At 34.9% G+C, this 12815-nt stretch overlaps 1 protein-coding gene across 1 annotated transcript in view; it reads left to right on the top strand.

Annotated features, from left to right (window-relative positions):
• The window catches only part of SLC6A15 (solute carrier family 6 member 15), a 47165-nt gene extending 39544 nt beyond the window's left edge, over window positions 1-7621 (top strand). Inside the window, exons 10-12 of the mRNA XM_065886899.1 lie at window positions 471-630; window positions 4998-5160; window positions 6272-7621. Of these exons, the coding sequence (XP_065742971.1) occupies window positions 471-630; window positions 4998-5160; window positions 6272-6643 (695 nt within the window). The 3' untranslated portion in view covers window positions 6644-7621. The remainder of the gene's footprint in view (window positions 1-470; window positions 631-4997; window positions 5161-6271) is intronic.
• Window positions 7622-12815: the final 5194 nt, after the last annotated feature.

A 12815-nucleotide genomic window follows, 5' to 3' on the forward strand; every position in this document is an offset into this window, starting at 1 on the left:
ATCATAGTCTTATTATAAGCTACATTAATCTCATTATTAATTTCAAAATTCAGTATTGCTTCCAAAACTATAAAACATTCTTAAAAGTAGAAATGACCCACAAACATTTGCTGCCTGGAAAGGTCACTTTGCTGTTAATAATGAGAAGAAGGGTATGGAGATTTATACTTCTAATATATCCTCAGTTTTGCCTCATTTGTTATCTGTGTTTAGTAAACACATTTCCACAGACTCGAGATGAGTTGAGTTACTGTCTTACAATGAATTCATATTAAATCTGGGGCTAAATCCAGGTAACTAATTCCCAATATGTTATATTCCATGGTATCAGGAAAGGTATCCTATTTGTATCATTGACAACTTATAAAAGTGGAAACAAAATCATTGTTTGCATATAATAACTTATAATGAAGTTTAAAAGACTTGACTCTGAGTAGGGCTTAATTTTGTTATTTATTCCTTTGGTCCAGTTATCTGTTGTCTTCTGGCATTTTGTATTGGCCTGATGTTTGTGCAGCGCTCTGGGAATTACTTTGTTACAATGTTTGATGATTATTCTGCTACCCTGCCTCTGCTAATTGTAGTCATTTTGGAGAATATTGCTGTATCCTTTGTTTATGGCATAGATAAGTAAGTATATTCTCTCTTATGCATTCATTTTTCATCTCTCTCGAGGAAAGACCAATTGTTATTATATATCTCATTTAGAAGAGGAGGGAAGTGACTAGAGGGAAAAATTCCTCGCCACAAAAATCAAATCTTTTGCAGGCTCCTCTTCATTCGATAATTTTAATGAAGTATATCCCCTTATTAGGTGATTAGATAGAATGGTGTAGATGGTAATGTAGTTTAGGATTTTGGAGCTTTGATTTAATTCTGGCTATCAGATAGGAGCTTCCAAGGTTTAGAGCATGTTGGCAAAGTTCCAAGAACCTTGTTAAGTTGTTTTGAGCTATTGTTACAGATAAGGAAATGCGGGTTTCGTGAGACACCAAGTGACTTGCTCGTCACACACCTGAACAGAGGCAGACCTGGGGTTCATAGCCATTTTTGCTTAACTCTAAAGACTATACTTCTAATTACGTTGCTAACCTGTTTTACAAGAGGAATTTTATTTTGTTATGCTATAAAATGCCTTATTTTATCATGTTACACAATGTTTTATGTAGTAGGCCAATTTTGGGAAGTGGCATATATATATGATGCTCCAGGATATATATGCCATTTGCTGTACATAAACTTCTTATTTATGTGGAGTCATGACTTCATGAGATGCTTAAACCTTTGAATTATATACCTGATCGGTTTGAAAAGTATATATACTTGGCATGAAATGAAGCATTAGAGTAGCCTCAGAATAAAAAAAGTTTCTGGAGGCCTTGTCCAATATTTTTTAAAGTTGTGGTCTTTAGTTGGCAGTTATTTTAAACTGATTTTAAACTGATATATGGATTAACTAAAGGTAATAAGACCATCAAGCTTATTAGAGGTCTCTGTGAAGTAGGAATAAGTTAATTGAGGACCAGAGTCCTCTTAAACAACATAAAGAACTTTATTGGTATTGAGTGAGCTTTGCGACAAAACTTAAAGAATGTTTTTATTACTGGCAAAAGCTCCAGGCAAGGAAAGATAGGGGAACTTACATTTAACGATCATGTACTATATAGCAATAGTAGTAATAGCTGTATGACACGCATTTAATGTTAGTCATTATAACAATCTGTGGTAACTAATATTACCCATATCCTAGATGGAAAATTGGCCCTACTTGTACAGGAGGACGCAGTATGTTAGTTGCAGAGCCAGGACTTTAATTTCAAAACCAGATATTTCTACACTCTACCAAGCTACCCCCAACTCCTAACCTGCACTGTGTTGGACTTTGACATTGTTATTGGACTGATCTATGGATTAATAAGATCATAATTTAGATTTCCATTTAGACAGTTCAACATTTACAATAGGCAGAATAGTAAATATTTCTTTTTAGTAGTTCCTAAATAATAATCATTATAACAACAGGAAGAATAATGCTACTAATAATACTTGCATCTATAAATTTCTGCTGTATGTGTGGTAGTGTGCTCTGCATATGTTGTCTATGAGTCTAACAATAATCCTCCAAGACAGGTATTACCTTTTTCGAAAATGCCAAAAATTAAGCTCAGAAGGACTAAGATATACATTAAAAGATGATGGAGCTATGATTCGCAACCAGGTCTGTTGGTTTCTAAAGCTCATATCTTGTCCTACGAGCAGAATTAGAATTCTCCTGTCTAAAATGCTCTCATTTATTTACTTTCCCCTCCTTTAAATGTCGTAGCAACCTTATATTCTTCCTGTTCACCTTCAACAGTGTCATGAGCTCAGCTCTTCTCTGTCTTCTGCCACATTTACCTACATTTCCAGACACAGAGTTGAGAGAAAGAAGGCTTTCAAAACCTAAACCTTTGAGACAGTAAATTCAAATACAGAAAAAGAAATATTGGAGCATAGCAAGTTAGGGATTAGGAAGAAATATGAACGAGAGGAAACGAGAAGGAAGATCCTGTAAAGCTGAAAGTGATGGTTGCATAGATTGTTTTTTCCTGAGTCTCCTTTTAAAAATGAAAGAGAAAAAGAATGACTAGAAAGCAGAACTAAATACCCATAAACACGGGCAAGAAGATATTCCTGTGAACCCTCAAATACGAAAGGTTGGGGCAAACCACTGGCAGCCACAGGACCTGTGTGATATCACTTCCGTGTGGGAGATGGTAGAGGATATGCAGCTGGGCTTTTGACAGCTCTCCAGTCACCCCCAGGTCCTCCCTGCAATGTGTGGCAGGCTGATCGGAAGACAGTGAGCTAAACTGGGAGAAATTCTATAGGATATTTGCCCACATTTTGCGGAGTGCAGAGGGACCAAAATACAGTAAGATCATCAGTGCTGGAGAAATCTGGTCTCTAAAAACTCTTGAAATGAATAACCCAAAGTTCTCTTCCAAGATAAAGCTCTTCACTGAAGAAAAAGTGGTGGGAGCAAAACCTGAGTTGAGTAGGAGAGAGGTAGTAGGGTCCATGGAAAAGAAAGTCCAGGTCAGTATGAGGAGGAGAGCAGAGGTAAACAGAACTGAGAAATTCTGAGGCCACCTTTTTTGATTACTTTGCAAAAACAGAGAGGAAAGGCCCATCCCTCCCTCCTAAAACACACAGGAAAATTCATTTCACTTAACTGTGGCCAAATCTTAAGAAAAGTTTCTTTTTTAAAAAAAAAAGAGTAAAATCTTTTTTTTTTTTTAAAAAGAGTAAAATCTCTGCAGACAACAAAAGCACACATGCAAAATAGATGGAAAACTAACAATACTTCAAAATGAGGTGAAATAAATGTTTAAAAATCATAGAAGCCACCAAAGAAGAGCAGAAATCAGTTATTTTAAAATTGAGAATTATAATAATTAGAGAAAAGGAAGATTTGAAAACAGAGGTGATAGAACTCAGGAAATAATTGTAAATAAAAGAAAAACACTTAAGAAATGAAGATCAAATTAAAAAGAAAACAAAAATGATAAGCACAGTGCCTAATTTCAGAAGAATTAGAAGCTAGAAAGGAGGGATGCTTTTGAAAATCAAGGAGAAATAACAAAGGATTTAAGAGAAATAAATAAACACAGTAGTTAAGCAAAGATGATTCAGCATATGTACAATGAAGGCCTCTAAAAACAGTAGCCAGAACAAATGCTAAAAACTATAATTGAAGAAACTTGCCTGAAATAATTAATTTGAATGTTGAAAGGGCAAACAATATACTTGGAGAAATAGACATAAAGGCCAACACGAGGACATAGCCTAGCTAACATAGCCTTGTTACTACAAGACAAAGAAAAAGGGCATCCAGGCAAAAATAATACAAAACAAAACACAGCAAAGAAGATTATTTATAAGAGAAAAATCTAATAGTTAACAAAATTTTTGTAACGATATTATGTAGTTAGACATATGTATGATTCTCAAGGAAAAAACGTAAGCCACAGATTTTAAAGTCAGCTGAACTGACATTCAGGTATAGTGACCACAGACAAACAATTAGAAACATGCAAGAAATTAGGAAATATAGTTACTACGATCTCTTTTTGAAGAATCTACGAGAGAACTAGGTTTAGACAACCAAGAAGTCTGCAGAAACATTAATACAAGGGCTGGCAGTAAATATTTATCTCGACATAAACAGTAAGGGATGTAGACTAGTATGAAATGGCTACATGTTCCTGACAGTGTTAACATCATACAATTAAAAAGGGTGAATTTTACTTCAGGTAAAAAGTACCTCAATAACCTGACTCTTAAAAAAAAAACCATGTTAAGTCTAATCATTACTAGGTCTAAGTGTTAATTCATGGGAAATAGGAGGATCAAATGCTCTTGTGAAGCAAAACTGTGGGAATGCAATCAGCCAAATACAGACTGTGGGACAAAGTGACCAGCTGATTCAACAAAAAATCAGAGGAAACGATGAAGACATGTATGAGGAACTTAGAGATGAAAAATGGTCTGAGAAACACATACATCAACTGCAATGTATGGACCTTCTTTCAGGTGAAAAAACAGACTACAAAAAGAAATGAGAGGTCAGATAATATAAACACCAATTGGATTGGATGATATTACATATGGCTAAATAAAAAAAAAAGAAACAAGGAAATTTTAATGTATTGCAAATATTGTGTTCATAGAGTGGAAATCATCAGTTGGAGGAGACTTTCCAGTAATTGACTTATGGGGACTTTCTCCAAATGAAAATTACAGTAAACTGGTTCCATTTTACTTTATAAATGTTCTTAATTTATAAGTCATCTTCCAATATGACTTTTAGACTCAGTGTAAAATGTCATAGGGTATCATGGTTAACCCCCGTCAAACCATTGATATAATGCATATTTTAAAGGACATGTAATTTACCATATTTTAATATAGCTATATTAACTCGAGGAATAATTAAATTCCTTCGTTCTATTTAGGTTTATGGAAGACTTAAAGGATATGCTGGGCTTTGCTCCCAACAGATATTACTACTATATGTGGAAATATATTTCTCCTCTAATGCTATTATCACTGCTAATTGCTAGCATTGTGAATATGGGATTAAGTCCTCCTGGCTATAATGCATGGATTGAAGATAAGGTAAAATGCAAAATAAGGAAGGTAGATAAAAATATACATAAAATGTCATTTTAGAGGTTTTTGTTTTTTGCTTTTTTCACAGTATAGTTTGCGGTTAAATGAATGGTGTTGCTTTTATGTGAGGATCTTGAGACTTTTATGTTCTTTTGGCCCCAAATATGTATGATTTTTTTATATGTTGTGGACTTTTTTAGTACATGAAAAGTACTGACTTGGTCCTCATTAAAGTAATTTTATTCATGTCACCATAGACGAACCAATTGGGCCTTTGACTTTAGAAAACATATTGATCAAACCACCAGAAATATTTTTTCCTGTATAAATTTACTAACTTATATCTGAGATACTCTAACAATGCAACTGTTCATTAGCCATGTATACATAATTTAAGTAAATACTGAAGTAAAGTTTTGCTATAACTGTTTTATATTAGCCACGACTATTTCAATTTCTGTTGTCATTTTGCTGTAGCTACATAGTAATGCAATCTTAAAGTACATATTAGCAGTTAGAAAATCAGAATGCTTATTTTTCAGATACCTCTGACCTTTATCCTATGGTCAGTAATTCTATATAATAACAACTAAATTCAAGACTATTCTAAACAAATAAGTCTGTTATCCCTTACCAAAACCCTTGGGGCCAGAAGTAGTTCAAAATTTAATTTCAGATTTTAGAAAGATAATGTAGCACATGTAACAGGTAACTATTGCTTAGTAACATATGACCCCCAAACTTAATGACTGAAAGCAATGATGATTTATTATTTCTTAGGGTTCTGTGGATGAGCTGGATGATTCTTCTTTGGGTCTTGTGTGAGCTAACTCATACAGTTGATTAAACTCGGAGACCTGGGCTCTATGTGAGCTTTCATTCTTGGTTTCTTCCAGGCATTATAGACTCAGGGTAGCATTCTAAGACACAAAGGCAGAAACAGCAAGGCCTTTAAGGCTTTGCCCTGGAAGTTGCTTACTGTCACTTCCACAGCAATTCATTAGTCAAAATCATAAGACTAGCCCAGATTCTTTTCTTATAAACCTGAGACAAATATATCTTTTTTCATGTCCCTGCAGAGAAAGAGTTTATTAATAATTATTTTTGGCTTTAACAGGCAACAGAGGAATTTCTGAGCTACCCAACGTGGGGAATGGTTGTCTGTATCTCTCTGATGGTCCTGGCAATACTGCCTGTCCCAATTGTCTTCTTCATTCGTCGCTGCAACCTTATAGACGATAGTTCTGGTAATTTAGCATCTGTGACCTATAAGAGAGGACGGGTTCTGAAGGAGCCTATAAACTTAGAGGGAGATGATGCAAGCCTCATTCATGGAAAGATATCAAGCGAGATGTCCTCTCCAAATTTTGGTAAAAATATTTATAGAAAACAGAGTGGATCACCAACTCTGGATACTGCTCCCAATGGACGATATGGAATAGGGTACTTGATGGCAGATATGCCAGATATGCCAGAATCTGACTTGTAGCTGGGGGGCAAAAATCAGTGGGATTTTATTTGGTTCATTTTTGTCAATGAACATTGGCTCTACTAAGAGAAGTGTTAGACTTCGCTTATCAGAGGGCGATCTCAGGTGCTCCATGGCTGTGATCTTTAATCCTAGCAGTGTATGTAAATTCAACATGAGCATTCCTTTGGATTCTCTGGTTTACATTTGCACAGAAAGAGCCACAGACACAGTGTACAATAACTGAGGTCCATGTTGGTCAGAATTTTCAAAAATACCTTTGGTGTTTTTTTCAAGGATTCCTATCTCTAAAAACCACAGGTGTTACCTCAGTTTCTAATAATTTCTGGATGTCATGGTATGGGCAACTCAAAGATGGTATACTTCAAAATGTATAAGTTTGCCTTCAGGGTAACCCCCAGGGTTACAATGACCAGTTCTGTAAGTTGGTGCCACTCAGCACACTTCCATGAACATATTGTGTAGATAGGCTGTACTTATTTTGGTAGCATTGATACCTTCTTAGGCAATTAGTTGAAGAAAACTGCAAAGTATTTTCTTATGTAATAGCTGTATAGAGCAATAGTATCAAAGAATAAGAAGGCACTAATGCTGGGATGAAAGGTGAGGTTCTGAGGTGACTGGGGATCATGTGTGTGATGGCTGTATATTTTGTGTAAAATATATGTGTGAAAATGATCTAAGAATGAGTCACTCAGCACTCTCAAGAATTATGCAGATTTCGCATTTTTTTATGCGTGTGCCTAAAAACCTACTTGATATTTATTGCGGTTTCAAGATTACTCATAGTATATTTGTAAAATATACTTGCAATGTATATAGATGTATATTAGTACTCTAAGTACTGATTTGAAAACTTGAAGCAAGATGGCATTTTATTTCATATCTTTCTGTTTTGCTTCTGTTTTCTGCAAATATAAATCCTTTTTTAAGTGATTGTTAAAACTGTATGGCATTACATTTTAAGCTACAAATAAACAAAGTTTAAAAATGATGTTTGTTTTTCTCATTGACTTTTCTTGTGCCACCTGAACTAGATTATCTTGCACTTCTGTCAGCACTTAGGCATTTCATAATAATTAATCATCACATTCCAAGAGGGATTAATAAACTGATTCAGAGAGTTGCCACCACTTTAGAGACAAAGGAAAAAGATAGTATTATGGTTAAAGTGTGTTCTAATGTAGTCCCAGAATTCTTGGAAAAATACTTATCGTCTCCCAGGAAACCGTGTGTACTGCTTGCTGGGTCAGTACTGTCTCTGAAGTGTAAAAAAATTATGATTTCTATGAAACTGTTCTATATATGACATTGGATGAAGCAGAACTCCACTGAGTGCCACCTAGTTAAAAAGCTTTCATTTAACTGTCCTACCACTATATCGGCCACACTTTAAAAATAATGGTGGATAAAGCAGCACAATAGGAGAGGTAGTATACACTCTGTATCCATTGATTATTTTTGGCCAAATATTCTTCATCTGCTATGGACGTTTAAACAGACTGCATCACAGCATTTAAAATATAATTCCACTGGTGACTAAAACTTTCAGGTTTTTTTTTTGCATCTTCACTAATATTATATTTTGTAGTACTTTAAAGTTTAAGAATATTTTATAGATAGGCAATATATGCACATTATACAAACTCAAAAATTATCCCAATTCAGTGTAAATTAAATTTTCCTTTCAAAATTTCTCCTAGCCACCCATTTCCCATCCTCGAAGGCAACCATGATTACCAGTTTAATATGTCTTTATAGAGATGTTCCATGTATACACATTACATAATGACAGCATTTGGTATTCTCTCCTCAATCTTACTTATTTTGAGAAATAATTGATTTTGGACCATGTTTCACTTGAAGGCACATAAATCTGCCTCTTTATTCCAGAAGTTGAGGTAATATAATTTTTGTTTATTTTCGCATTGAAGCAGTTATTTTCTTCCATAAGCTACTCAATGTTAGAAAGTTTGTAGCAAATACTTACTTACTTTACCTGCCAGCTTTTAGCTTAACATGATAATACATTGCCAAATAGCACCATCCCTCTACACTCCCTCTCTTGCCATGAGGGCTGTTAATTTACAGTCTGGATACCTGCCTCGCACTAGGGAACAGGTCTTCTTCCTTCCATTCACGGAGTGATACGAAGAATACAGGAATTGTCTGAGATGGAAGAGAACCTGAACAGCTTCTAATGCGCCCATGTAGCAGATGAGGAAACTAAGGCCACAGAAGTGAAAGGGAATGAACAATCTTTCCTTTCCGCTTTTTTCAGTCAGTTCTTCAGCTGTTCATTCATTTATTCACCCATTCTTTCAGCATCTATTCACCAAGAGTCTGCCTTATTCTTAGCACTTATCCCAGACACTACTGTAATTAAGGCGTAAACTATTCATCTTTTCCCAACTTTCTCACATTTGTCTGGCAGTGCCCTTACCTGCTTTTTCCCAGGCAGTGTAGTATTTAATCAATAAACAGTAGTATGAAGTATCCTTCTCCATACTCCAAAATTTGAGGCTATTTGCTTTTGTATTACTTTCCAGTATTTCTGTAAACTCTGGCCTAAACTTGCACCTAGACGTAACATAACCAAAGGCTGTCTATCTTCAAGTGGAAAGCAGTCTGAGGAGTGTGACAGGAGGGCTAGTAAAGTGTTCAGAGTGGAATAAAAGGAAGAGGGAGAAAATGTACTCACTTTTAGGTGTTAGAGTCATAATGAGGAAGTCTAATATCTTGGTGAAACGACGTCTTAGGGTATATGTTATGAAAGTATATTTTCATTTCCATATGTTTGTGTTTATGTGCATTATTTTAGGAAGAAGTTCTTTTTTTCATTGGCTCTTCAAATGGGTCTGTGATTCCAGAATGTTTAAAATCAAGACATAGTGCTTCTTAAAAACAATTATGAATTTGAGTCACTTGTGACCTTATTTCTAACTTAATGAATCTGAATCCTTTTAGCATTGGAAGCAGGACATGAGTACTTCTTTTAAAACTTATTCTAATGTGCATTCTTGGTTAGAAACTATGAGTATGAAGAAGATTAAGAGGAAATCAAGTAAAATATGAATTCTAATTGTCTTTAATCAAACAGAATAAAAACTAAAGTTCAGTATCTGTGATATCTAGGGAGGAAAATAATTTGGGTAGATAGAATTTGGAATTCATAATTTTAAAAAATTCCTTAAAAAGTAAAATATCTTTATCCCTTTGACATTTTTTCTGGTCACTGTGTTTTCTAAACACTTCCAAAAGAGATACATATCTACTATGCATTCAACTGAATATGAATAAAATCAATATCAATTATAGCCATTACATAGATTTTTCCATAAATTTTAGTTGTAGGTTTTTTGAGATAAAAAGTTTTGACAAAAAGGGAAAAAACTCTAGGTAAATATTGGAACTATTAAAAATAACATTTCCTCTAAGCTATCCATTACTGAGTATAGAATATTTTTACCTTCATAAGTTAGGACTGATGTAAAATGTTTCATATGTTATTTTGCCTCAAATGACTGACTGTAAAATGGCTGATCTTCTAGTTGTACTAATATAATTCTCGTCTAAAACATTGCCTTAAGAATGTCTATCATGTGGTGTTAAAAAGAGAAAAGGAACTGGGACAGTATCTTGTCCTAAATCCAAAGCCCTTTGGATTCTACTATTACTTTAAAACATCACAGTCATTCCCAGCACCACCATCAACACACACACACACACACAAACACACAACACCACCACCACAACAACAACAACAAAAAAACCAAAAACACTTGATCTATATGAATAGCAAAAGAAACATGCCCTGTGGTGCCTATGCAATACTATATTTGGTGCCATGTAAGTAAAAGAAACCATGCCTGTAGATTAGTGATGATATCTCATCTGCTATTCCTTTCCTATTTATTAACTTTTCAGGGGATAGTCAACTGCATAGTAAGGAAGGTAAAGGTTCTTTAGAAGAGATTGATATTTACATTTCTGAGAATATAATTTACTCAGGAAAAAGCCATTAAAAGAGTTGCAACAATAGTCATTTCACTGTTCTTTAAAGGAATGCTTATAAAAAGCAAACAAAGCAGAACACTATATAGCACTGTACTCCAATCTGAAAAGATTGAATAAACCTTGACATTTTCAAGCATGGTAGCAATGTGGCATTCATTTGATCTGGTCATCACTGGCATTTACCCACATTATTGATGAGGTCAGCAGAATTCAAAGATGCAGATGCCTGGCTTATATTCATTCTCCCAGAATACTCTCTGTCTCTTTTGTCAGGAATATGCCTGTTTCCCCCTTCATTTTAAAGCTTTGCTTGAATCTGAGTAAATATTAAAAGTACCAATAGGGGATCATTTGAGATCAGTTATATCAATATCTGGTAGGATTGAACAAACAAGATATTTTCTCTGAGCAAGAGGAGATCTGGATGGCCCAATCTCCCTGCTAAATAAATCAATTAGAAGTTTGTTCACTATATACTTTCTTTTTTTCTTTTATTTTGGTAAAATGTTTATTCTCTTAAATCCAATACATTCACAGAGTTAACACTTTAAACGTTTATCACTTCCACCAGCTGCAGCATTATCTAAGTAAACCAAAATAAGCACTTTTACCATAGATGTAGTCAGTGATTATTAATACTTTTTTTTAAAGGACCTAAACATCCCCCAAATTTCAGCACAGGTAGTTTCATTTTCACTATATACTTTCTTTTTACTTTTTCTAATTTTTTAATTTTATTTAATTTATTCTTTTATACAGCAGGTCCTTATCAGTCATCAATTTTATACACATCAGTGTATACGTGTCAATCCCAATCTCCCAATTCATCCCACCACGACCCCCACCTTCCTGATGCTTTCCCCCCTTGGTGTCCATACCTTTGTTCTCTACATCTGTGTCTCAATTTCTGCCCTGAAAACTGGTTCATCTGTACCATTTTTCTAGGTTCCACATATATGTGTTAATATACGATATTTGTTTTTCTCTTTCTTACTTCACTCTGTATGACAGTCTCTATGTGCATCCATGTCTCTACAAATGACCCAATTTCATTCCTTTTTATGGCTGAGTAATATTCCATTGTATATATGTACCACTTCTTCTTTACCCATTCATCTGTTGATGGGCATTTAGGTTGCTTCCATGACCTGGCTATTGTAAATAGTGCTGCAATGAACACTGGGGTGCATGTGTCTTTTGGAATTATGGTTTTCTCTGGGTATATGCCCAGTAGTGGGATTGCTGGATCATATGATAATTCTATTTTTAGTTCTTTAAGGAACCTCCCTACTGTTCTCGATAGTGGCTATATCAATTTACATTCCCACCAACAGTGGAAGAGGGTTCCCTTTTCTCCACACCCTCTCCAGCATTTGTTGTTTGTAGATTTTCTGATGATGCCCATTCTAACTGGTATGAGGTGATACCTCATTGTAGTTCTGATTTGCATTTCTCTAATAATTAGTGATGTTGAGCAGCTTTTCATGTGCTTCTTGGCCATCTGTATGTCTTCTTTGGAGAAATGTCAGTTTAGGCCTTCTGCCCATTTTTAGATTGGGTTGTTTCCTTTTATAATATTGAGCTGCATGAGCTGTTTATATATTTTGGAGATTAATCCTTTGTCCATTGGTTCATTTGCAAATATTTTCTCCCACTCTGAGGGTTGTCTTTTCATCTTGTTTATGGTTTCCTTTGCTGTGCAAAAGCTTTTAAGCTTCATTAGGTCCCATTTGTTTATTTTTGTTTTTATTTCCATTACTCTAGGAGGTGGATCAAAAAAGATCTTGCTGTGATTTATGTCAAAGAGTGCTCTGCCTATGTTTTCCTCTAAGAGTTTTATAGTGCCTGGTTTTACATTTAGGTCTCTAATCCATTTTGAGTTTATTTTTGTGTACGCAGTTAGGGAGTGATCTAATTTCATTCTTTTACATGTAGTTGTCCAGTTTTCTCAGCACCACTTATTAAAGAGACCATCTTTTCTCCATTGTATATCCTTGCCTTCTCTGTCATAGCTTATTGACCATAGGTGCATGGGTTTATCTATGGGCTTTCTATCTTGTTCCATTGATCTATGTTTGTTTTTGTGCCGGTACCATACTGTCTTGATTACTGTAGCTTTGTAGTATAGTCTGAAGTCAGGGAGTCTGATCCCTCC

This window comes from Phocoena phocoena, chromosome 11, assembly GCF_963924675.1.
Source record: "Phocoena phocoena chromosome 11, mPhoPho1.1, whole genome shotgun sequence".
NCBI lineage: Eukaryota > Metazoa > Chordata > Mammalia > Artiodactyla > Phocoenidae > Phocoena > Phocoena phocoena.